Consider the following 27,467-nt stretch of genomic DNA (forward strand, 5'->3'; position numbering starts at 1 on the left):
CCTCTGTGCACTATGTGCCTCATGTAACTAAAAGTTGACAGTGGAATATTTGTAGCAAGGACATTTCATAACTATTCTGAGCTTCATGCAGAGGTGATATCCCACTTTAAATTATTAAAAAGTCTGACTCCTTATAAGCAAAATATAAAGAAACAAGATCAAAGATCATTACAGGAAGAAAATTAAACTCAATCACTATGAAATGGAAATTCGCTGTATTTTACGATTTTTCAACAGGCATCGTAAGACACCCCAGTTGTCCTGTAAGAGGTCCTTCAGAATTCCAAGATGGCGGCATCCATCGGGGTGTGCTGTGCCCTCCGCATCACACTTGGAGGTGAATTATTTCGCCCTTTTTTCTGTTTCACAGCTTTTTAAACATAGCCCATTTTATAAAGTGCAGTGTATTTATTGTCTTGATGTTTTTGAATTGTTACTGTTTTGCTCCGGTTTGCTTAATTGACCCGGAAGAGCCTGTCATCATCACTCACATCGTGAAAATTGCTCACTTCAGCCAAAAACCTGAACTGCATTCACTAACAGCAACATCCAGGGAGTTAAATTGAAGAAATATTCAGCAAATTGTGTTCATTTTTGGGTGGTACTGTGTCTGTGTTGCAAGTTTCGGGTTACGCGTACTTCACCATTGCTCCCTAATCGATTTTGCTATGCCCTAAATATTGATCAAGTGACAGAATGTAATGGTTTAAATGTGAAACTGGTTGTTCTGAGAATTATTTCTGCGAAATAGACTTGAAAGAATAGCTGTGTGCTTCATAAAGTGTCGCCTTTGTTAGGTACACCTTGCAGGTGTATAATCTAGTGTTTGTAGCCTTAAAGCACTTATTTCTAAGCCTGTTTGATTCTGCACTGCTTATTCTATAATTCTTCACCGTACGTTTAATTGTATGGTGTTTTCCAGCTGTTATTTTTATGCATACTTCAACTTTGGTATTTATACTGTTCTTGGGGGTCTTGAAAGGCGCCTACAAATAAAATTTTTATTGTTATTATTTATTATAATAATTTCTGACCATTAAAAAAGAACAAAATGTGATAAATAACGTTTTTTCAGTGATTGCCATTGCTGTTTTAACAAGTGTCATTGATGACAAAAAAGAAAGAAAGTGTCAATCTCTTGCCACAAAGTGGCAGCAACATTATATCCAGTGACACAGCAGAGGACAAATATGAGCAGAAACGTAGCCCAGGTAGTGTTTTCTCTGGAAATCCTATGTGAACGTAGAGTGTAACTGCTTAACACTTTAGCTTAACAACAACCAAAGTAACTTCACCTTGTAGCTCTTCAGGAGTCTGTACAGTATTGTCACATATAAATAGGGATGGGTATTGATAAGATTTTCACGATTTCGATTCCATTTTCGATTATGTTTAACGATTCGATTCTTTATCGATTCTCTTATCGATTCTCTTATCGATTCTCTTATCAATTCTTTTTAAATAAAAGGAGAACACTAACTTTGTTTTATATCTTCTCTTTGAACAAGAGAAATTTAGGAGTAACATGGCCTTACAAACCCAACAGTGAGATCTTAAGAGATCCAGCCTATGGCTCTTCCATGGGGTGTCACAAGGTCCCCGGGGAAAAAAATTGTAAATGTAAAATAATAAAATAAATATTCTTCTGTAGCAATAACAAAGTATAACATAAATTATTCTGTAGCAATTACACAAGAATATCCAGTAATGTCCCTGCCTACAATTAAACACATTCACTTACCGAAAATCATCTGCTGTGGCAAATGGGTGCAAACCTTTGACCACAAACTTCGTCACTACTCGGTGACATTCGTCTATCCTGGCCTGGAAGGAGACGCTACCAGTAGACTGCAGCGAGAACTGCCAGCGAGCGCCAGCCAGACTGTCTGTCTCTCTCATCATGGTCACCTAAATGCACAGTAATGGCAGGTTTTGTAATAAGGCAGATCGCGCTAACATAATATGCACTGTTAGTTGATTATTTACCTGCCGCATTAACGGGAGAGGACGTGCAAACGTTACCGCTGCTGCTGGGTTGAGATTCACGAGTCCGGAGCGGAATTAAAAACACGACATTCATTTAAGGTTATCGCGTGTTTTGTGAGCAAATGCTTTTGCATATTTGTAGTGTTTCGTCCCTTAAATGAAATATCTACTTTGCAAGTATTGCAAGTTGCCCTGTTGTCATCCGTTCTCGTAAAGTATAACCAAACTTTTGAGCGTTTGTGCCGCTTAGGCACCGTGTTTCCTGCCAGGTAAGCGACGCTCGGCAACGTGGTGACGTCATTCGGGGCGACTGGAATCGATAAGGGAATCGTTTGCAAAAATGGCAAACGATGCCAAGGAATTGAAACAGTGGGAACCGGGTCTCAACAAGAACCGGTTTTCGATACCCATCCCTACATATAAAAACTGAAAAAAAAAAAAGTTTTCTGCATGAGATGATGTGTCCTGGTCAAGCTTTTTAACCATCTGCTTACAGTTCACCTTTTGCTCTTACTGTCATATGGCGTTTAACTAGCAAGTGCTCCAAAGATGCTTGAGTTGAGTCATTTGTTGTGTGCCTTCATAACCTGATTGTGCTCAATGGTCTGCTTTTGCCACGAGTGGCAGAACATGTCTGCTGTTTTCACTTTCAGCAGAAACAGTTGTCTGGTATGTTTGTAAAGTATTGTGTTTTGCTGAAGTAGCTCCCTTTTTACTAAAAAATTGTGGAGGCTGATGATATGCCTGGACTTGTGACTTTGCTGTGTATGCTAGGGAAGTAAACCCTTAGCATCATATTTTTATATCATGTGAAAATGTACCTAGTGAAATTCTACAACAACTTGGTGGTTTATATATCCTCATTGAATGTATTCTCTTTGGTTATTAGCCCAGCTGTTGACTTGAGTGGACATACTTTCATGACTTTATCTTTGTATGTTGTCATCATGCAAGTAATGCAGTTTTAATAAGATCTGCCTTTCCTTCGGTGTCTTTGGTCTACAGGTGCAGCATCTCTCCGTGCTGTAGGAGGAGTTGTACAGGCGTCTCTCTTGGCAAGTCGAGCCTCAGCTGCGTCTCTGCAAAGACACTCTGCACTTTCACCGCTCCCTCCAACAACATGGCAGCAAACAAGACACGGCAGCTTCTTCAACAAGCGTAAGTTTATGAAATTATGATTTTGAAAACTCTTCTCTCCAGCCATCATCCTCCCACTATAATATTAAAAGTACACCATAGCATGACTTGCAAAAGCATAGCTGTTTAGAATGTTTTAAGTTGTCTCCTTATATAACACAGGCGATACCATCGGAGCAGAATTATCTTACCTTGCCTGTATCAGCTGAACCTACTTAAAGTTATGTCTTAAAAGATGATGGCCCTGAGTTTCAAAACTTATCAGCTACTCCATTTCAAAAATGAAAACAGTAGCAAAGTACAACTATAACAAATCCCAAAACAACAAAAATGAAAAACACAACGGTTCATAAAATGTATTTTCCTTAAGTGTTGTGAGTTAATTGGATCAGTGGAACATATTAACATTATTAACACTTACTCATGGTCAGTCTGAATGGGAGAAAATCTCAGCAGTGACGTTCTTCAGGCTTTGCTTAAAGCCTGTACAACAATCGAGACTGTTATAGGTGATTTCTTGAAACCAAATGTTAATGGGTGTAGGGCTGGGCCATATCATACCGTTCATGGTAATACCGGTATAATGTTGGGCAACGACAAGAAAATGAAATATTGCAATAGAATATGGGTAAAATGTGCATGTGCAGTGCCTTTGTTTTCATACGCACATGGCAAAAAAGGCACGGTGGTGATGGAGAATGAGAAGGGCGAAAGCGGAACGTTGAATGAAACGGATGAACCAGAATTGGTTTGTAAAAATGCTGCAACTTCAGTGGTGTGGAACTGGTTTAGCTTTCGTCTGTCAGATACACAACAAAGCACTATTTTTGGTAGAGCATGCTAGCGGACCGTCGTTATTACCGTGTTGTTTGATTTTAAGTGTGCCGTATTTTCCAATCCTTTGATTTTTCTGAAAATCGAGAGTGCCCCTTATAATCCCGTGTGCCTTATGTTTGGATTCTGGTTGTGTTTACTGACCTCGAAACGATTTTATGTGGTACACAGCGCTCAAAAATCTGTCAAATGTTTTAGTATGACTTTGCTAAGCTACGAACCGCACAGCTTGATGGATTGTCGGAGCATTACGGCTATCGTAGACAGAAGCCTCGCAGAGTGATACGTACTGTACTTTAACATAATATTACTGTATTGCGTGTGTATAAGCTCTTTTTAAGTTTTGTGGATATTATACATGGTTATGCTGAGGATATGTCGGCAAATTTCCACTGGAAATGCCTTAAAGTATTTTGTCTAGTGTCAATTATATTGTCAGTTATATCGTTATCACAAATTTTCAAATCTATATTGTGATAAATATTTTTGGTCATATTGCCCTGCTCTAAATGGGTGCATATTATTATAGTGTCAGGATTCATCTGGCCATGTTCAAAGGGATGTTCTCACTGGTAAATGCATGTTAGCAGCGCTTGTTTGGAATTCATGTCAGGACTGATGACAGTGTTTGAAGTGGGCATATATGAAGCTGTCAAAACATCTCTTTTTATCTCCTGCTTTCTCTGCCATGCTTCATCACCCGCTTCATAACTACTCCTTTTTTCAGTCTTAATCATTTACAGTCAATGCCTCAGCATTTCTCGTGTAATTAAGAAAATGTTGTGCCTGTCAACATGTCACACTTTCAGTTTGAATTGTGATTACATGAAAAACACACTGTCAAACAGCCTGTCGCATTACACTGGCTCTGTCCCTGGCTTGTATTTCTCCAGGAAGACTCTTTAAGTATTCGCTTATAAATATTTAATTTGGCTATTTAACTTTTTATTGTGCATGTTGCTTGCTGATTTTCAGATATGTCTGAATCAGTGGATGTACTGCAGATCCTAACTTGGGCCTTGGATGCATTACCACTTTACAGTGATTGCTGTATAGCCACTGCAAATTTATTGGCTTTTAGTTACGGTCCCTGGTGCTCCCTTATGTCACTTACTGGACATCCTTATTTGTGGCTTTTAAAGGGGCACTGCTCCAAGCATTCTCACATTACATTAGTTAGATCTTACATTGTGAGATTACTGTTTAAAATTTTTATTTGTCAGCTCTGAGAGGACGGACCCAAATTCTGATATGTTTATGATCTTTTGACTCTTAAGTGTTTTGACTTGGTGTGTTGAGCTAAAGTCAAGGTGAAGGTGTGGCAGATGAGTAGTTAAATCTACTCTGCTGGCAGCATTTTTCCTGCTAGCAGAAGAGACACTTGTTTTAATAAGACTGTTTCAGGTGTGTCTTATATTTTTATCTGTTTCAAATTGTTGTCACTGCTAACAGTCCTCTGGTATTAGCTCACTCAGTGAGGTGCTAAAAATAACTATCGTCTTGTTTTGTCTGTCCAAATTACAGGAAGCCCCAAATACAAATTTACCCCAATGTGAGACCAAGAAAAGCAGTGAATTCTCACATTTTAAAACGTATTTAATATTTTCATTTTTTAATCAAAAGTCATTTAAGTGATTTATCAGCTGTCAAATACTAATCATTTAGTTTTATCTTTCGTGTATGAATTGTTTTAGGTCTCAAGTAATCAGAAAAACAAATCTGTCATTTACTGACAGTGAAATTCTAAAACCTTTAATGCATTTGGAGAAAAAGGCTAGTTTCATACAGCTAATCTGTAGAAAACAAACATTTAAAGCATTTTTTTTACATTTTCATGTAAGAAAAAGAAAACTTTTAAATATGTGAACCATAAAAGATGTTGATAAAAGACTTTGATAAGAGTGATAAGAACTAAACAAAGGTAAAATCACAGGCAGTCTGAAAGATGGTTGTAACTACCGGGACTTCAACCATTGGTTTCTGAAGTCTCTAGACTTTCACCACCATGTTAGTCATAAAAAGACGGATGTGACAAGAGGTGTGGCTCGGACTGTGAAACCGCTTCTTCACTGGCTAACGGCTTGTCAGTCATAACTCAATAACCATCCACAACCATAGCTAACCTTTATTCTCAAACATGGTATGACCATTTTTGTTTAATGTGTGTGTGTTTAACTGTGAGTGTGTGTGTGTGTGTTTACAGTAACAGCTGAAGAGCTATGGAGAGGTGTGTTGGCTGAGTCCGGTGCTGGAGCAAGAAAGGGTCGAGGGAAGCGTACCAAACGCAAACTAAGGAGAGATCTGAACCGAGGACAGACCATTGGAGAGGGTGAGACTTCCACTGTGTGCCTTTCTTTAATTCACTTCTTGACAGAAGAGTAAAGCCGGTAAAACACAGAAAATCTAATTCCTATAATTTTCTCTTTAAATAATACAATTGAATTGTCTAAATGATTTCCTTTGTTCTGAAGTGCATAAATTTCTCCTGCTCAGCTGTTAACACAAGCGCTGCCAATCACACGCTGACACTCACGCTGAAGCTAAGAAGCAGCTGATGAGGATGACAAACTAGAATATTCATTACTTAGTGTTAAATTATTAATGCTCTGCAAGAGAGCATCCATCATTTTGGAATCCCGCAGAGTTCTCTCAGGTATGGAAGATAATGGGAACAACTATTTGTGCTCGGTGTCCACAGCTGTCAACAGCTGTTTGCATCCATACACTGCAAGTATCATGGCCTTAGATCCTTATATACAAAGAAAATACAAATGTTTGCAAAATAATTAGTACTAATTTCTCTTCCTCTCATTCTTTATTCCTGTAATTGATTTCCTTTTTTCTCTTTTTAACCTCCAGGTCGTGGTGGTTTTCTGTGGCCTGGACTCAACAGTCCAGTGTTGAAGGATGGCGCTTTGCAGAGCATGAGTCGAAGAGGCGAAGCTGAGCAGCAGGAGGTTCAAGCTGAACTAGGTGAAGACACACAAATATCCCATCACATGTCACCGTTATCTGCGCAGAAGCACAAAATGATCACAAACCTGTGCAACTTTATGAATGCACTGACATTTTGCCAGCTGTGTTATCCAATATCACAGCTGTCCATCAGTTGTCAGCTTATATTCCACTTCTGAGCATTAGAAAAGCCAAAGAAAAATAATTTTTCTGGAAAAATAAATTAACTTTTCACGAGCCACCAGGAAGGACCGGTGGGGTAAATGAGGTCTTAATCTTGAAAAACAGAAGCGCCACTGTTGGGAAATAGAAGCCGCTAATTTGTCTCCACTGTGATCTCATTTGTTAATAGTAATTACACAGTTAATTTGACATTGACAGATAGCACCTTTGATGTTTATCGTGTTGTGCTCCTTGTAGTCAGCTGTGACCTCTGCAAAAATTCGTCTGTTGTGTTTTTCTGCAGTGCGTCAGAGGGACGAGTGGGAGAGAAGGAGGAAGATGAAGGTGAAGAGGGAGAGAGGTTGGACAGGAAACTCCTGGGGGGGAATCAGCCTGGGGCCGCCTGACCCTGGACCCAATGGAGGTAAATCATACCTAAATGCTCACAAAGTCTTGCTGTTATACCGTTACACTGTTAAAATTAATCAACTATACTCAAAAAGTATTTCAACCGGAAAACCTTTTGTCATCTTAATAATGCTAGCTATTTATCACTTTGACTCTCAGGTCAATCTGTTGACAGCAAACTAGAGGTCAGAGGTCAATGATATTTGAAATCGTCCCACAGTTAATTATGTAGGTATAGTTTTGAGGCTTTTTGTCAATTTTCAACTCTAAATCATTAAGTTGTAGACCGTGGTGAATGCAAGCCAAATTTTAATGGATTTTTAACATGACCCCACTCATTGCTCTACACCCATACAAAGTTTTATCAGAACCTTTCGAACTACTGTGTTTACAAGTAAAATGAGCTGTAAATGCTTTCAAAAACTTGACCTACTTGGTTTAGTAACAGTGTCCTTCAATTTGCTCCTTGTTGTATTTACAACAGTCTTTAGTGAATCCAGAAAAGTAGCAGAACAAAATACAACCAGCTTGAGCTGACCGTCACAGTGCAGACATCTCCACCTCACTCTCACGGAGTAACAAGAGTCTAGATCATGACACAGCAGGTCTCAGAGGGGCACCTCACTTAGATATACACTGAAAGACACAGCGAGACGTAATGATGACTATAGTGATGGAGAAAGATGAGGTGGATGAAGCAATACAAGTGTAATAAGAGGCATGCTGGGTGTGTATGTGTGCGATAGAGAGAGAGAGCAGAAGGAGGTCAGCATGCTGCTAGAGATGAAAATGGGAATTTGACAAAAGTGTCAAATGGGACAATTTCCTAATTTAGAAAGACATCCCTCTGTTTTCTGCTCTCTCTGTGGCTTTCCTGTTCACTCTTTGTCTTTTTACCCCAGATTTCTTTTCCTATTCCCATTCCTCATCTCTTCCAGTCATTTCTCAATTCATTATTTTCTCTCTTCCATTTCCTTTTCCATCACCCTCTCGGCTTCTCTCGTTCCTCCCACGCTGTTTGCCTTTTCCTCCCTTGTTCTTGTACAAGAAACCCAAATGACCACACTGTTACTTTGCAATGAACCATGCAGGGCTGTTGGTCCATCACACCTTGAATGGAATGTCTTATAACCACAGCCTTAAAACTCAATTTACAGCACACCACAGCTGTAACCTGTAACCTGATGTGCCACTTCCCAGAAATGTGACTACAAATCACAGTCATGTGGACCATGACAGCAATGATAGGTCCTCGTAATTGGTTAGGACAAGAATAAAGTCTCCGTGAAGCAAAATGTAACAGACTGTAACTGTATGTAGCTTGTTCAAAATGCTAACAAAAGCACCAGTATTTTCATCACATTTTCTTGGTATAAAGTTTGTATATGAAACTTGTTATTTTTAATTCTTTTTACAGATCCAGATGTCAGTCTCCTGACACATTTTTGCCCAGGATTCTGTTGTTTTTGTTGTTGCACAATATCTCCCGAATCAGTTGCCTCTCTGGTGCTTTTTGAACTAAAGGAAAAGTGATTATTGTCACGTTTACATTATTTTTATGTAGACTTGGTGCCGACTTCAAAGTTATCCTACTAGAAAGAAATCGCATAATGAGTGTCATGAATTGCCGATAGCTTTAAAACATCCTATTGTGATTGTTCTTGAAACAAATTTGCTTTTGCTGATCATTTAGTGGGTTTAAAATCCATCTCCAACCCCTTTTACAGTGGAGCCCATAAGACTTTAATTATTGACAACTAATGATCAATTCAAACTTATGAAAGGTAATTTAAAATCTTTCACGCTAAGTTTGGTCAACATATTCCACAGTGACTGTTGATGTATTTTTGCTAGAAACATAAATGCACTCTTATTTAATAGAAATAAACTAATTTTGTGGAGATTTTTAAACCAAAGAACTCAGTGACAGGATAATTCAAAAAGTAAACCGCTGATGAAAGGTGGGAAAACAAATACATTTATATCTTTTGTATGAATGCCTTAAGTTTGTATCTTATCCTATGTCTGTGATCATCTGATTTTATTTGCTTCACGAGTGATTAACAAAAAATCCAAAATCATTGGAAAATGAATCTCTTTCACTGGCCATGTGTCATGCATCATAGTCCAATGATCAAAAACTATTTTTAGAGTAAAAACGATAATATGATAATGTAACCAGCTGTTCGGCCAAATGCCGGTGCATATAGAGAGCTTTGCTCTGAAGCCCGTAGTGTTGGGCTCCTGCCCAGTCAACTCTTCATCCGAAACTCTGAGGAACACTGTTGGCTAATTCCGGGTGATTCACTGATGAAGCAGCTAGCCTCCTGTTCCCAGCCTCATTATATCTTTAAACATTAGTCTTTGCTGGAGTTGAGCTTGTTTACCTCAAACCACAAAGGATGAGGGAACAAGACTCTGCTTGGTTCACATCATCATTAGTTTTATATTTCTCTTCCCTTTCCACTTGCCTCTATGCTAACAAGCCCTCTCACACCTTGACATACACACCTTCCCCCCTGCATGCCCGAACACCTTCTTTCATGCGCTGTACTGATGTTGTTGTTCTCGCGCTTCCAAGGATACACTTGGGGTCTGGTGAATGTGATGTGAAGGGAGCTGGAAATAGATTACTTCTCTCTGATCAGCTTTGGTCTCCTACAGATGTTGGGTCAATATACCAGCTGTGGTGGGGGTGTGTGTGCGTGCGTGTGTCCTCCCCTTGGAGCCTTTGAGTCAGCTCTCCTTTGTTTGTTGTTAATTGGTTAGAAGTGAACGGGGTGCATTTGGGAGAGTAACATCCTTCAAAGGTCACTGACAATGAAAAGTGCAGACCCGTTACGCTGCTGCAAGGGCTTCTGGGTATTTGTTACGCTTGCAAGAGCCTGGTTAATCGGTTTATAGTGTATGTGTGTACGGATGTGTGCGCTTAAATGCATTTGCGTGTTAAAGCTTTGTTATCTAAACTTTCTTTCTTTGTCTTTCTTTCCTCTGTCCACAGAAACCTACGAGGATTTCGATTCACGTGTCATCGAGGTTAGTGTCACTTGTCCCTTTCTGTTTACTGAACGACACACTGTGCTCGACAACGTTTTCGACGATGTTGATTAACAGTTGCGTTTAAATTGTTTCAAAAATGTAAAAAAGGCTGTGTTGTTAATAAACGAGGATGATCCCTTGTACAGCATGGTCATCAAATGAACAGTTTTCATCAAGAGAATACGTTTTTGACATTTTAATTGTTTCACTTCATTTTAATTGCTGGTTTATTACCCTCACCAAGTTAATAAGAACCGTTTCATCTCTCTGCATTAGCTGACTGGACAAAATACAGCTGTACTGATAGCCCCCCAGACTTCTAGGAACTTCTAGCTTATTTTGTTTTATGTGTCATTTTCTAAATAAATCTGACTGTACATTAAAATATTGCAGAAAGCCTCGAAGGGAGCAAACAGTTTTCAAGTATTTCAAAGCAGTGGAAAATCCAGTGTGGTGTGTACACATGGATGGTGATAGGGGCAAATTTGCTGAGCAAGGGTAGCTCCATTTGAGAACTAAGCAGCAGCATTTGAGCAGTTGGACTGGTTTAGCACTCCCTGAAGTCAAATAGTGTAATATCTAGGTCACGTTTGCTTCATGTATGAAACCAAGCATACGATTACCCCTAAAGCAAAGCTGTTCATTCAAGAGTTTGGTGGATATAATTGCAGTTTTTTTTCTTTTAGAATTTCACACAGTATGCCGTTTATTAAGATCTGAATATAATTTGGCACAATTGACCCTTAAAATCCTGAAGGCCATTGGAGGTGTTTAGTATTCCTGAAACTGTTTGGCAGTGTAACTTTTATGCTGTCAAGATAAGGCAGGGGTGGGGCAACTCCAGGCCTTGAGGGCCGGTGCAGGTTTTAGACGTCCTTGATCCAACACAGCTGATTTAAATGGCTAAGTAACCTCCTCAACATGTCTTGAAGTTCTCCAGAGGCCTAGTAATGAACTAATTTGATTCAGGTGTGTTGACCCAGTGAGATCTAAAACCTGCAGGACACCGGCCCTTGAGGCCTGGAGTTGCCCACTCCTGATTTAAGGGATATTTTAATTGTAAAAGAGCTCAGTCTCTCCTAGTTAAGTTACATAATGACTACTTTTTGAAAATAACAGTAAGCTGGATAAAGAAGAAAATTGGGTCATTTTAGTTTGACCTGACGATGTCACATGCCTCAGTGGAGACATAATAACAAAGAAGAGAGTTACCATCACACTAACGATGGCACTGCGGCTGGATGTCAGGTTCAGATTAGAGCAGCGTTGTGTTTGATATCAGAGGGTTTTGATTGCAGTTTCTCGCCAAAAGAATATCTATGAGACTGCTGATGATTAGGAATTGCCCTTTAGGCAGTCACTAACTAGACTGTAGAAGCTGAACTGGACAAGAAAAAGGTAAGACTAGTACCATTTTGTGTCATTTGTCCCATGATAACTGTGGAAGGAATGAAGTTGTAATATGATCAGTTGCCTTTTCATTACTGGTATAAAATTTTCAGGCCAAATTTTCCAACCGTTGAAGTCAACGATCCAATAAACAAACATTCTCCTTTAGTCTTGAGTGTTTTACCCAAGACTGGAGAAAATGAAAGTGGCACCAAGACTTCCTGAAGCTGATGCAAGCCAGAAAAGTGTTATATTGTTTCCATCCAGGTGATAAATAGTATAGGGTTGTGCAATTAATGAGCAGCATGCTAGAGATCCACTGAACTACCTTTATTTCAGTCCAATAATTATAGCTTGAAATTAATAAGCTGCATTTACGTCAAGGCACCTCGAGACTTGACTTCAGGATTGCTTCGCTAGAATGTTGCATTCAAATACAGTTTATAAATTTACTGAATTGGTATTTATTATTAAGATGATAAATTACTTTGGGACCAAAATAGACAAAAGGAAAGACAAAAAGTGCATTTATGTTATTCCCCCAGTTTATTTACATGTGTTTAATTGCAGCGCGATGTGACAGTCATTACTGCATAGCATGCTACTGTCATGGGCTAGTGTCTTGTTCCATGTTTTTCTGTGGGTGCACAACCTCGTACATTAAAAATGGAGCTAATGAGACACTGTTAATGTGAAGATAACAGCAACTGAGTTGAAAGAACCAGTTATGTTAACAGGGGTACAATAAAAGCTTCCCAACAAGCAGTAAAAGTGATGTAATATAGCAAGAAGCAAAGGAGTCTTTCTGTTTCTGTCTGTTGCAGCTTTTGTTCGTTTTATTTCACAAACTAAAGAATGAAAGAAAGAGGCAAACACATAAAACATGGTGGCACACACACTAAAACCCTACTAAATGCTGATGTAGCTGAAAGTACCTGCTTCACTGCTGACGAGTGGTGTAGTAAACATAGAGCAACATAGAGTTAAATGGATTAAATCGTCCTATTGTCAATGACTGATTCTTATTGCCTTACAGCATGTAGTATATCCGTCTCCACTGAGAAGATTAATAGATTTTTAAAACTTGATTACCGCTGATGCTTAAATCTGAATATTTCAGCATGAAAAATATGGCCTAAGGCTACATGTAACTTGTAAAAGATATGAGGATTCATGTTGAAATCTGGTGAACCTGGTAGCTAAGTGACACTTTGCACTGCAGTCGTGTGTGCTTCAGGATAAAGAAAAATTGTATTTTGAAGGCAGTGTGTGTGTGAGAGAGAGAGAAAGAGAAAGAGAATAAAGCTACACTGCATAGACAGTTCATTTAGATTCTGTCTTAGTGAACCTGGAACCTACCTTAATTCAATTAGTGCTAATGGACCCTACTGAACTAATGGGGGTAACGCTACAAGGTCACATGCAGGAAGACCCAGATGTGCAGCAGAGACAGGGGGGTGCACACATGTGGAATATCTGATTTTCATTGAATACCTGTTTGTCTATACCTTAAATATAAGTTATATATTTTATATACTCATATGTATGATTTTTAATTTTTTTAAAATGTGACTGACCAGATGTATCTATTCCATACACACATGTCATTAGATATTGTGTGTGTGTGTGTGTGTGTGTGTGTGTGTGTGTGTGTGTGTGTGTGTGTGTGTGTGTGTGTGTGTGTGTGTGTGTGTGTGTGTGTGTGTGTGTGTGTGTGTGTGTGTCTCATTGATAGTCTTCCCTACAGCTCCTGTCTGCATAAATAAAAGTGGTGTCACAGACATTAGGCTTCCCCCTGGAAACCGATGGACGCTTTTATGGTGCCATCGCCTTCTATAAATATACCCTGTGTGCGTGTGTGCGAGAGTGTGAGCGTAAGTGTGCACCACTATAAATCCAGGCCTAATGAAATGAAAAAGGCTTACTGGAATAAAAGGCTCGTCTCCCAAGGACGATCATGCTGGCATGCCATTAGTGAATACATCCAGCAGGAGGGAGGGAAGAGGAGGGAAAGAGAAAAAGTGTAAGAGAAGGAAAAGTTGTGAAAGTTATCTTGAAAGTCGAAAGGTGAGAAGAAGGGAAACAAAAGGCTGAAGCTGTGTAACATTAATAAAGACTCATTAAATGTAGATAAGAATAAGTACATACTTTTGAATGTAATGGTGAAAAATTTTAAAGTTTAAAAAAATGTATGTTTGTTATTTCACATTTTATTTTAATAATAGAATGTAGATGCACACATTCCACACATATCCTTTTATTGTTATTTTAAGGTTGTTGAAATGAACTTACTCCTTGCTGTTTGACAGTATCAGCTCATTTCAGTTGATGTTGATGTTTATGCCAAGAGAAATACTTAGAGATCTACTCATCTCTCCTTCAGTATCTGCTAAGTTATATCTTTGTAGGCGAGTCTTTACCTGTTACACTGTTCATACTGTCGCTTTTGGATTGGATTGGTTTTCCAGTACGCGGTGCTTCTGGCAAATTACAGACTGTAAAAATACATAACGATCTCCTGGCAAGCCAAAAAATAGCTGCAACAAAATTCATCCATAACTTAAAGGTTGATATTTCAGTTTAAGATGTCCACATTAAGGATGATAAGAACTGCTTTGTTTAGTTCAGTTATTTAGATGTATTAATCCCAAAAGTCACATAATAGGCACGGTGACAGCAGATTTACACTGTTGTACAAGCTGTACACTGACTACCTTACATTATATCAATGTGTCATGTCTTCACTGTTCTCCCATGAAAAGATATATAACAAAATATTTAAATAAATGTGAGGGTGTACTCACTTTTGTGAGATACTGTATGCGCTTTATTTATTATCAAAGCAGGCTATTTTTGTAGGCCTACATATTCATTGTTTTAGTCCTGTAACATAATAAATCCAACAAAAATATGGTATTAATATAGGGAAACTAGAAAGTTAAATATTAGATAAATACCAGTTAAATATCAAATAATACTATTGTAGAATGTTTACATGTTGTAAAGGATTTTATTTGTGCTTGTTAGTAATGTGGAAAGGAGACTAGGCTTTATTGCCTTCACTTTAAGGTCCAAATATCTTTTGTGGCTCCATGCAGACCTTTTAGGCAAAAACTGGTCAAAATACGTCGTTTGAAAGCAAAGGTTGCTTTGTCCTATGTTGACTAAAAGTAGTGACAAACCAGTGCTGAATTATCCCCTGACTGTACAGCTGCCCTCAGCTCATAGGCTCTTTTTAATACACTATTTTGGTCTTCCTGCTGAAAACTGTAACTACTATTGTTCAGTCTATCCACCCTGCCTTATTTTAGCCTGCAGCTCTTATGAAAAGCTCTGAGAAAGCCACTTTCATGTTAAGACTGGGCAGTTAATTTAATTTAATTTTTATTAATAAGGCTGGCTTACAAAAATTCCAAAAAAAAATGAAGATAAAATGATCACTGCTGCCCCCCGCTTCATACTCATCCACCTCCCCAAGCAGTCAAAAAATAATTTGTGCTCGTATGTGAGGACATGCTTTGCAGAGAATCATTAAATGAAAAATGTGCACCAAAATGCATCTAAATCATCTAATCCAGTACAATTACACTAAAAACTACAGCTTCAAAAATTCCCATTAAGTTAAAGCACACGGCTCTGGCACACTCAGTGTGATGAAGAATAGAGCTAGGGATGACGGAGAGCTGAGGTAACTGAAAAAAATGGAGAAGAGTCAGAGCGACGCAGACAAAAGTGATGTTCATGGCCTCTCTCCAAGTACAGCACACACTTGGACAAGACTCAGTGATTTCATTAACGGAGATGGAGTGTTGTCAGTGTCAGAAGAGGGTTTCTTTTTTCTTTTTCTTTTTTGCTTTGTACTCCCTGAAGTCAACAACCTTGAAAGTTTTGTTGAAAGTAAACTGAGAGCAGGCTGGATAAACTTTGTAGGAACTTTGAATTGGATTCGAGCTGTTTACCACACTGAACTGTTAAGGCATGTATTCATACTAATATCAAAAGTGAAATTCACAATAAAGAAGTCAAAAGCTACTAATGCAGGTTTATTTGTTTCTTAACACTACAACTACCAACATTCTAAACCTCTAGAATCACTGCAACAGTACCAGTCTATTAGCTGTAACTATGACCTACGAAATAAGTACTTCAAACAAGAACTTTTGAGGGTTTTATTAGATTTACAAAGAGTTTGTGTGATTTCATATTATTTCATTACAGATCATGAAGTTGAAATATGTTTAAGAATCCACAAAGGAACAGCAATAACTAGAGAGTCGATAGAAAGTGAATGATATTTAGCAACTCCAAGGAATTACTGATGTAATAACTACTGCTGATGGATCCATGATAAAATCTTTAGGCAAATTACCAGGGAGAGTATACTGTTGAAAGTGAAGCAGGTCATTGCCTGTAACTTACTATACAGCACACAGTTGGCCACAATAAAATAAGGAATGCATTTAAAATAATTAATTGCTGTAAAAGTCGATCAGTGAGTGTTTATTATGTTATCCGAGAGCCTTGTTCAATCTACAACACTACCCATCCTAGCGTGCAGCCTTCCTCAGCATTGACGTTCAACTCCAAAACCAATCCAGTTTGGCTGCTCTGCACCACATTTCACTCTTTATTTGCTCAGATTAGTTCTCCACTCTCTGTGCTGTGCTCTGTTTGGCTTCTCTACATAGCCAGCAACCTGCTTGCTTCTTTATGTTTCCAGTCACACACTCCCTCACCTACCCGACCCATTCATCTTTCTACCCATTTTCTTCCACTTATCCAATTAAGAATTGTGGTTGACTCTCCCTGCTACCATAGGGTGGGTGGAGGTGGTGTACCCCCTGGACAGAGTGCCAGCCTGTCACAGGGTCAACACAGATAGACAGGCAACCATTCATGCTTAACTTCACACCTACAGCCAGTTTAGAATCACCAATAACCAAACCCCACTAAGTGTAAGTCTTTGGACTGTGGGAAGAAGCCAGAATACCCAGAGAGATTCAGTCAGTCATGCAATAATTATTCATTTTTATTTTAACTACACTCCACTATATATTTTCTATTAGTCACATCCAGAGTCATAATTAGCCAAAGCATTGGTGACATCTAGCTACCTCTAGGTTATTATATAGCAGCCTTCATGTACGAATCTCTGTAAACAATACATGTTGCTAGCCAACTGAGCATGCCACATTGTTGAGCGCAGCATTTCCCATTGATTTCTGTTGGGGTTAATGTAACTCTGTTGGCAGTTCCTTTTTATCCCATGTGCTCCAAAATTAACTACATTAGAAATAAACAAATTTTAGAAAAAGTGGTCAAATGTTAGATGATGGAGTTTCATATAAATTGAGTGATTTTTAAAATGTAAATTAGTCAAAATGAACCTTTTGGCAGTTCTAGCTTTCAAAGTATTTAATAGATTTGTGCTGGTGAAAGTTCAGCACTGTTATTTTCATTTACAGTTTAATATTTCCACAGAAATGACAGTAAAGAAGATGAGATAATTTTGCATTTTTGCAGGTATTATTACATTTAAAAATAATAGCTTGCAGTCATACATCACCAAGTTATTTTAAAAGTTCATTTAGAGGAGTTAGATTCTTTTAATTGGGAACACGGTGTTCACTGAAGTTGACCCAGCAACACATAGTTTATTAAAGCTTGAAGCTTGAAGAGTCCTTGGGGGACACATTTTTTATCAAATCTAATTTAAAATATTGCCTTCAGTTACTGGATCAATTAATAGATCTCCAAGTGCATTTTAATCTCATGATGGTGGCTTGTATCTGAAGTAGTACATAGTACAAATGAAAATGTTCTACATTAAGGAAATGAATAGGAAAGCAAATTTTTCACTCGCCCTATATGATCAATTTAATTTCCAAAAAATACTTTTACAGTTATATGTAATTTATTCCTATTTTCGTCCCTTCAGTCTCACAAGCACAAACATGCATGTCTGAGTCATTTGCATGACTAACACACAGTTCCCTACACTGTTATAAATGTTGTTTTTTTGCTAAGTCTTTAGACAGCAGTTCGTCATCTCATTTAAACACACATTAGTCCAGAAAGGGATTTTAACTCTTTCCTTTTCTCCTTCTCAGTCACAAATACGTGAAAGATTTTTTTTAATTAAACTTAGTGGAGAGGGGCCAAAGAAGTGCTATAATATTCAAATAGCTATCTACCATAGTGTATGACTGCACTCTCTTTTCACGATTAGTTATTTCATTATGTAAAAGAGCTGATTACCTTTCGTACCACTGTTAGAAAAAAACAGGCCTGTGAATCTAGCGTTTTGCTTCAGATATGGCCATCTGGCTCTCAACACATCACATGTCACAATCACACAAAGAAATCTAGCAGAGTTTAAATTATGCACCAGTATGACTAATTATGGCAATTGTAGCTATGCCTGAGCAAATAAAAGCTGTTAACTATTCACTTGTTGATATCTTTACTCAAGATACTCGAGAAAAAAAAATGGTGTTTCTATGCAAGAGCAAGTCAGAGAAGGCCTTTGTAGTCATGCAGTACCTTCTGGTTTCATGTGGTTAAAACTCCTCCCTTGCACTGCAGCATATAGACTGATAGAGATAGGAAAACATGCAGCAACAGATTGAGAAAATAAGAGATTAAACAGAAGTGAGAGCGAGTTCGAAGCATCCTCCCACTGCCATGCTGTTGCTCATCCGGCAGAGAAAAACTCAGCCCATCTGCTCTGCTGTGAACACTCCTCAAAACTACTGCATCTTCACCTCAAATGACAAATGTAAAGCCCAGAACTCAACATCACTGGAGGCTTTTAGACACACTTGTAATTGAAACTGGCTGCAAACAGCCATAAGTCACGCTGAAACTTGAGAGTTAATAACTTGTTGGATTTTGATTTACAGAAACGCGTCATGTGCCATCTGGTCACAGTAAGTAACAGTAACAGTAAGGAAGGATATGTTGCTGCCTCCCTTTAAGACCCGCTGCCACATTGTGCAGAAAAAATGTACATGCATTTATCACGGCATGTACTTCTTGGAGCATTTCGTGTATGCACCTTTGGTTTGTAAAGGCTAGTGCAGGGCAAAAAATATGTGAGGCATGTGGAGGTGTCGTTAAGTCACTGTTTTTGTGCATCCATGTGTTTGCATGTGTCCTTGGGGTTGTCTTTTCATTGTTTTGGTGTTTGCTCCTACTCTGACCCCAATCCTTGTTCTGTGGCCCTGCAGTCATATTATAAACCCTTTACTGAAGTGTATGTTACGTAACTAGCGACGCTCAAGGCGCATCTTGACTTTGAAGTTCCCTCTGCTGGAATTCAGCACTATTTTATCACTTGCGCTCTCTGACAGGGATAAAAGCCTCAAGGTGAACTGTTTTTTGGAGGTGGTGTGGGGTTAGTCCAATGAAAGGGCGCTAGTGCAAGATCTATTCGCAGCTCATAGGAAAAACATAAGGAAATGCATACAAGCAGGCAGGAAGTACTATTCATATTTGCAGGGATCAATGTCCTTCATTTCTGTGATGTTTTACCTCTGTTTCACAGTCACAGCTGAAGGTGTTTCGAATGCATTCTGTCAGAAACAAGTTGGTGCTATGTGCTGGCTCCAGTAGACTTCCATTTCAAAGCGTTAGCTTGACTCATAAATACATTTTTTCCACCAGTCATGATGTGCCCTTTAGCTAAATTCACTCTTTCAGTTTGCTGGTGTAGAGAGAGATGGAAAGACTCAGAGAAAGAGAGGTGGAGCATGAGGGGAGGGAGAGAGAAGCCCCTTGATGAGGCAGGCCAGGCAGGTCCTTCACTTGGGATTGAGTTGCATTCACTCATATTGTAACAACTGTTTTTTTTTTGAGTTGCCACTTATCACTGGAGTATGGAATACATTTACATACTCAGACAATTTCACACTCGATTGGCTTGTTTTTTATTCAGTTTTTAGCTCATAATTATTATGGCTTGTTTTCATTTTGCGTTTTTTTCCACTTGGTGTTTCTTTATGTTGTCTGTGGATATCTTTATGTGAAATTCTAATACATAATATGTATTATCATGTATATATGTATATATGTAGTATCATACCTTGATCTTTACCTAGCACAATGATAATCATGTACAGCCAAGTCTATAAGTATTTGTACAGGGTACATAGTCCACCTTTTTGAGAGGCATGAAAGTCAGTGAAGAGTTGACCGGTATTTTGACCACATGAGGTTGGTTCCCTTATAATCTGGCAGATGAAAGAGCTGGAGTTGATTCCATGTGTTGAACTTTGGTAGTTATTCAGTTATTCAGATCAGCAACACCAAAACACCTTACAAGAGCTATAAAACTAAAAGTGCATGATGACATGAATCGTTTCCCAGAATTGTTTAAAGTCAATAACAAGAAGATTCAATTTGCCAGAAAACAGCTGAAAGAACTTGTAGTTCTTGGTGAACAAAGTCTTATGACGCATGAAGACATATGAAAACAAGATTAATTTGCACTAGAATGATGGGCTTATGAGCTGAAGAATAGCAAGTGGAAGCTGGGCATTCATGTGTGTTGATGATATTGATGATAGCATAATGTGTATTGATGATAGCATAAGCATAATAATGACCCAAAGTACACTGCAAAAGCAACCCAAAAGCTTTTCAAGGCAAAGAAATTAGATATTCCTCAATGACTTTCAAGCATGCATTAATTGAAGGCAGCTGTAGTAGGAGACTTTGCAGGGAGGAAACACAGCATTTAGTGATGTCCATGGATTCTAGACTTCAGGCAATCATTTTCTCCAAAGGATTTTTTTCCAATTATATTTGCAAGTTTAATTTTATGCCTCTGAAAGTGAGGGACTACATATGAAAACTGCAGTAATATCTAAACAGTTAAAGCACCTGAATTAAGCTTAAAATCTGCACTTCAGTCACATCCAAATTCTTATGCATGTGAACCCCCTTAACTCTGAGCCACAAGGTTTGAAGTTCTGGTTCTGGCTCCAACCTGAAAATACTATACTATACACAGGCTGTGGTGGGAAATGCTGTAAATGCATCTGTGCTTAATTGTTGACTCTTTTATTGAACATTTTTCTTGTCTGTTTAAAATCAGCTGAATGGATTTTGTCACGTTCTTCATTTTTTGTACTATTATTGTTCCCCTCTCATTCACACTCGCACAGAATGAGCAAAGGAAGCTTTAATATTTGATTTTCTGCCTTTACTAGAGAATAAATAAATATTTGATGGGTGTTTTATTGCTGAATGTACAATCGCTTCTTCACTTGTCTTTCCACCTCAGTAATATTTCTGTATTTGTGTGTATCGTTGAGGGAATACTTTTAAAGCAATATCCAACTGTGGAATTGAAGAAATAACCACAGTGTTTCCACATCAATAAGACAGATACTAACACAAGTGCAACATGAACACCACAAACCACTGCCATACATAAGCAGCAAAGTAACACAAAGTGCCGCCAATGCTTAAACCAGTATTGAACTGTCAAAATACATAGATACACAGATTTTTCATATAGACCTTGTGTGTAAGCAGTTGTGTGACCTGTGTGTGTCTTTTTGAGAATTGTCTTATAGTCAATATTTAAACCCCTCCAACTCAATGCCTGTTATTGGAAACTGCATCATAGCTATTATATGCTTAAAGCCACAGGAGTCATTGTTTTTTCATATGAACAGTGAATTATTGAGTGATTTCAATATGAAAGGGGCGGCTAGTGGTTATGATCCAACAGAGGGGTGCCATATTGCAGCTCTTCAGTATGTTAGCATCTTTTTTTGCTGCAGCAGACCCTTTTTTCAGTCATAAAGCTTTCCATAAGCGTTTGATGGACATATTCAGAGATAAGCTGGTGAACACAGTACAGCAGCGGTCCCCAACCTTTTTTGCGCCACAGACCGGTTTATGCCTGACATTATTTTCACGGACCGGCCTTTAAGGTGTCGCGGATAAATACAACAAAATAAAACTAGTACCGGCACCGAAAAAAAGAAGATTTATTCATAACACACGTGAAAAGACCCAGGAAAACCGAGTTAACGATAAAAACGATAACAAAATAACGCTGAAAACTGATAAAAACCATGAAAACCATACATTTCACACCTGAGCTTCAACTCTTGTGGCCCGGTACCAAACGACTCACGGACCGGTACCGGTCCGAGGCCCGGGGGTTGGGGACTGCTGCAGTACAGCATTTAGCTAGTAATAAGTCAGATATTTTCCTCAGGAGGGTTTTGAATCCAAAAACAGCCTAAATGAGAGTTCCAGGAACCAGGTCTTAAACTAGACTCTAAAGTACCTGTTGTTCTATTTTTGCAGCTTGTTGTGGAGTTCAGTGGTAAAATGAATCCAGTTTTTAATTTAGAGTCATCCTAAATGAACATTTTATTAATGAAACGTACTGTGAAAGGTGCTATGACAAAAAATATTTTCTAATTAGACCAAAAATATTTTCTAATTAGCACTATAATTATCTTAATTAAATTTGCTTAATGAACTAGTCGGGATCGCTGGTTATTCTGTATCACTTTTCACTGTGCCTCTTGGTTTTGAGCTGAATTTATTCCGTGTGCATTTATTGTAGTTCTTCGTGAGGCTTCCTTGAGTGTTGGTACTTTGCACATCTCTTATTAAGACAAAGATGCAGACACATCCGTTTTCAGATGTCACACACACAAATGGATGTTTCATTTTCACACATTCAGGCATTTCATCAGGATTTTTTGAGTCAGATTTTAGAACATTCACAACAAATAGATCTTTCACCATCTAATCATCATTTTTTCTTGTTCTTTGATTTTTAAATGGTCACTTAGTCTTGAGGAAGAATTTGTTAAATTTTGGTGGTCATAGGTCAAGTTCAGTGTGATCTTACAGAGCATGTTTTTGACTATAATGCGAATACATTCACTTATTACAAGATTTCACACCAATGTCTAATAATATCAAGTAATGAAGTGATGACATTTTGTATGAAAAAGGTCAACTTCACTGTGTCGTCATAATGTTCCACAAGAGCTCTCGTCAGGCCATAATTCAGCAACATAACTGACACAGAACAGGAGGCTCTGACGTGATCGCACATTTGATGAGATATTGAATTGGTGACACTAATCCTTGGTCCCCACATATTAGATTCTTTGAATTTGAGAGTTGTCACTACATTTATATCTTGTCTAAACTGCAGCCTTACACGCTGGATCTGATTCTAGTTTCATTTGTTGTTCTCTTTCTGTCCCTTGCCTTCTTTTCCTCCTGCTCTTCTTTCAAACCTCTGTAGTGGATCTATGCTGCCCCCTGGTGTTTCAAAGTCATATTGCCTAGAGTTGATCAGCCTGTGTGGATAGGATATGTGTGTGCCTCTGAGAGAGAGATGGATGACTGCCGCTTTCTTTTACATAACAGATCAATGAAAGTCACTTAAATCTGGGAAGGCATTCGGGTCTGGATTGACCACAAATGCACAACTAATAGCTTTGTTGTGGTGCTATAGCTGCAGCTGTTTTACTCCACGCATTTGTTTTTGTCGGTTCATTAACTTGGCTGTTATTGACTTGAGCGTAAAAGCCAAAATGCATAAAATCAAATGATACTACGCCGAAGTTATACAACAAATGCCTGTTTTCATTCATCTTTTGAGCTTTGGAAGTAAATGTGTGCTATAAAAACAGATGACAGTAGTTGGCTGATTTGTTGTCCTGATATTTGATCTCAGTATATAAATTAATCTCAGTATGTAATTGCAAGAGTTTATAATGAGCAATAACAGTTGTAACATATCATTATGTCATTATTATCTGCCGCTGCTTATCCAGAATGTGGCTGCAGCTGCAGCACACTAAGCAAAATAGCCAGCTGGACTGATCCTTGGCCACTTGCACCAGGCTAGAACGGATATACAGTCCCTCCAGCATAAAAAGCCTCTCTAGGGAGGTTAGATGGCGTCTTTTAATGCAAAGGAGCAGCATTACTGCTCTCACTCATCACTCCATAGCCCATGTGAGGAAAACTAATTATGACTTCCTGTGATCTCATTCCTTTTTCACTGCCCAGACCTCACAGGTAACGATGGGATGGTAGATGGGCTCATAAATTATGAGATTTGCTTTGCCTCTCAGCTCCCTCTGTCCCACCTAAGGTACTAGAACCGCTTCACTTGAGGTAGAAACTCTCTTCCAGACTGCAGGGTTGTTTGCCAGCAGAGGACTTCAGTTATAGAGTTGCTTATCCTCATTCCAGCTGTTTCATAATGAGCTACAGAAGGCTATACAGCATGCTGGAGCTCACAGCCAGCAGAACCACACTGACTGCAGCACATCTGCAGAAAAATCTCACATCTTTATTTATGTTTATATTTGCAGTGTGTATGATGTAATAGCTACACTAGAGCTCACGATAGTGTTTGTTTATGATTGTTGTTTTGTAGGTGAAGAGTGTGTTCAACATGACAGCCAAAGAAGGCAGAAAGAGGTCCATCAGCTGCTTGGTCGCAGTGGGAAATGGCAACGGAGCCGCAGGTTTGAATCTCTAAAAAATTAATTAATTAATGAATAAAATCTGGAAGCAACTTATGATGATAAATCCAGTCTATTAAACGTTTTGTCCCTGATAATCATGTTTATTGAAAATGCAAGGTATTATAGTGTGAGGAAGAGAGATAAGAAACATAATTTAACATGTTTTGAATTCTGTAGACATGACACAGAGCCAAAATTGATTTTGACAGTTATTTTAAATCAGCCTCTGCCGATATGGGGAAGTGCAGGAAATGGGTTTGACACTTTTCATCCTCTAGCAGCAGCAAAAAAAAAGGAAAAACTGCTGACGAAACTCTGCATACTTTCCTGAAGCTCGCCTGCACTTAACCTCTTATTATAGAGTGTGTTTTCAAAAACTTCATCATGTTATTGCTCATTAGCATAAAGACTCACAGTCATTAGTTTAATCACACTGGAAAAGCATCACAAGCTGTGATTTCTTCAAGAGAATCTTGTTTAATTTTTAATGAATCATACTATGATGAATTTTACATTTTCTGTTACACTGAGCTTCACACTCTGCACTCAGAGGTGTTTTAAGACCAATGTTCTTTCTTCCTTCCAGGCTTTGCTTTGGGGAAAGCAGCAGACAGGAACACGGCTCTGAGGAAGGTAAGACCACAAACCATATATCAGTGTAGCTTCAGATGCCGTTTATAGTTTTGGGACAGCTTAAGGTCACATATCCAGCAAGTGTTTTGTTAAATAACTGTCGACTGAGGTTTGATTATTTTCCTCCTCTACAATGTCCTGCTAAAAAAATATCTCCTAAACGAAAGATTTTGGAGATGTTACCGCGTCATCTGCTGGACGTCTATAACAGACTTTGTACCAGAAGGTTTTGAAAAGGGTAAGCGACACATGAAAAGATTCAAATTTATGATTGACCTCACACTCTGAAGCCCATTTCACTGAGTAAGCATATACAAGTGACATCAGGGGGTGATGATTGTGTCAGTCCAGACAAGTGGCAAACACTCAGTGTGACAGAATCCACATCAGCATATGCAGAAATCTGATGTTATCATTTTCAGTCTGCGTGTGTGAAGTGGACCTGTGCACGTAGCTATGTGATATCCCCGTGCTGGTGTCATCATAATGATGTTGGTCCAGGATCAACACTGGAGCTGACCAATCACGGTGTTGTAATATTGTGGTTTTGTAAAGTGTTATATATTTATAATTAGTTATATTTCAACAGTGTTTTCTGGGTAACTGCTGTTGAAACCTGCAACATAAACAGGTTTTCAAATCAAATCAAGCTTGTTTATATAGCACATTTAAACTCACTTTATTATGATTATACATTAGACGATTAGGTGAGCTAAATGGCATCTAAAGAGACAAGACTCAAGACTTCCTTTCATGCGTTTCATTATGTTTATAATAAGGACTTTACTACACGGCCTCTACTAATAGTATTAATATATTTTCCTATATTAATGTAACTGCTGGATTTCAATCTGTGTGTCTTTTATCATGTAACTCTTATTTGCAGGCCAAGAACAGAGCCATCCACTACTTGTACTATATAGAACGATACAATGACCACACCAGTAAGTGACTTTGAATCTTCGTTTGTCCTTTCGTTCTTCCTCTCTTCCTCCATAAAACTGCGGTCTGTTTATTCACATTTTAAATTTCCATCTGTTATTATACGCTTATGTTAACTTATTACATGCCTGCCAGCCTTTGTCTCTGTGCACAGAATCTGATGAACACGATATAGAACAATCAAAATTTCATGCTTCATTCTACTCTGAAAAGGCTATCTGATTATAGCCTTAGTTGGAGAAGATTGCTGCATAAATTAATTTGCATATTAACGAGGAAACTCATTTCCTGAAAATTGCTTGTACTTCTTAATGCCACGTATGCAGTATGCAAAGACAAGCATGATGGTGTGAAAAAGTTTAATTTAGTGTAAGTTCTTATGTAAGTATTAGAGGAGCATTGGTGAAGGGTTTAACTGAAGAAGACATGAGTACCAGGAAATTTAGAATTACAACTCCCTCTTCTCCCACTATTCTCTGCATCACTTTCATTCAACACCTTTATCTCCATGTACTCCTCTGATTCAACACTGTACTCTCCCATTACCTGCTGGTACTCATACAAAGGATATGATCTATAATATTCATTTGTAAAGAAAGGTTTGTGAATTAAAATGCACTGCTTCTACATTTGTAAGACTCAATTTGGCTTCTTTGGAGAGCAGAGCCTGAGAGATTAATGAGCGTGAGTCATCGGCCTCCGCTGGCCCACCGGAGGAGAAAGTTAGCTTCCAGCTCTGGCCTAAAACCAGAAGAACTGCATGTGTGTCACCGTCAGTGTCTTTGTGTGCGTGTATATCTGTGGTTCTGTATTTCGAACCAGCTTGAATTGGAAACTGAGAAAATGTTTTTAGGCTCATGGAAAGATGATGCTGCCACATGCCAGCTCTCCCTATGTGTCCATCTGCAACCTGACAGTGTGACTCATTTGTTTACTTTCTTGTTTTGAATGTTATAATTGTATCAAAGCTCCAATTATGCCTGGATAAATTTAATTTTCTTTCGCCTTTGTTGCTCCATCGCTCAAGTTTTATTTGCTGCAAGGTTTCAGCCAATCTGTTTGTCTGATACTCAGTGAGCTGCACTGATTTTACAGTGGCTATTGTTTGAATTTGAATTACTTTAAAGGCAGTAGCGAGTTTGGTTGTGTTTGATTTAGGTACGTTTTCACCTTTGTTGTAAGAGAACAAAACATCCTGGGATGATATTACAGTCAATTCCCACACTCATTTTAACTGGTTTGAACTAGGTTAGACTTTTATTTCAGTGTTTCAGTTACTTAAGTTTAGAAAAGTGTTTCCGATGTGGGAGTTGGCAAGATTTCTTTCTGCTCTGACTTTGTCACTTTGACAGAAAACAGCGGGACCTCTTGCAGCTGCTACAAATCAGCTCTCTCTACATGTGATCTGATTATTTTCCTCATCTACAATGTCCTGTGAAGTGTGTAAAAGCGCTTTAG

General features: G+C 38.5%; 1 protein-coding gene across 1 annotated transcript in view; it reads left to right on the forward strand.

Annotated features, from left to right (window-relative positions):
• Positions 1–280: 280 nt before the first annotated feature.
• Positions 281–27,467, forward strand: part of mrps5 (mitochondrial ribosomal protein S5) — a 29,550-nt gene continuing 2,363 nt past the window's right edge. The window contains exons 1-9 of the mRNA XM_087850064.1: positions 281–337; positions 2,992–3,144; positions 6,161–6,286; positions 6,817–6,930; positions 7,379–7,498; positions 10,484–10,518; positions 24,344–24,434; positions 25,021–25,067; positions 25,954–26,011. Coding sequence (XP_087706190.1) covers positions 289–337; positions 2,992–3,144; positions 6,161–6,286; positions 6,817–6,930; positions 7,379–7,498; positions 10,484–10,518; positions 24,344–24,434; positions 25,021–25,067; positions 25,954–26,011 — 793 coding nt within the window. The 5' untranslated portion in view covers positions 281–288. The remainder of the gene's footprint in view (positions 338–2,991; positions 3,145–6,160; positions 6,287–6,816; positions 6,931–7,378; positions 7,499–10,483; positions 10,519–24,343; positions 24,435–25,020; positions 25,068–25,953; positions 26,012–27,467) is intronic.

This window comes from Neolamprologus brichardi, chromosome 13 (assembly GCF_056152115.1).
Source record: "Neolamprologus brichardi isolate AB-2024 chromosome 13, ASM5615211v1, whole genome shotgun sequence".
Taxonomy (NCBI): Eukaryota; Metazoa; Chordata; class Actinopteri; order Cichliformes; family Cichlidae; genus Neolamprologus; species Neolamprologus brichardi.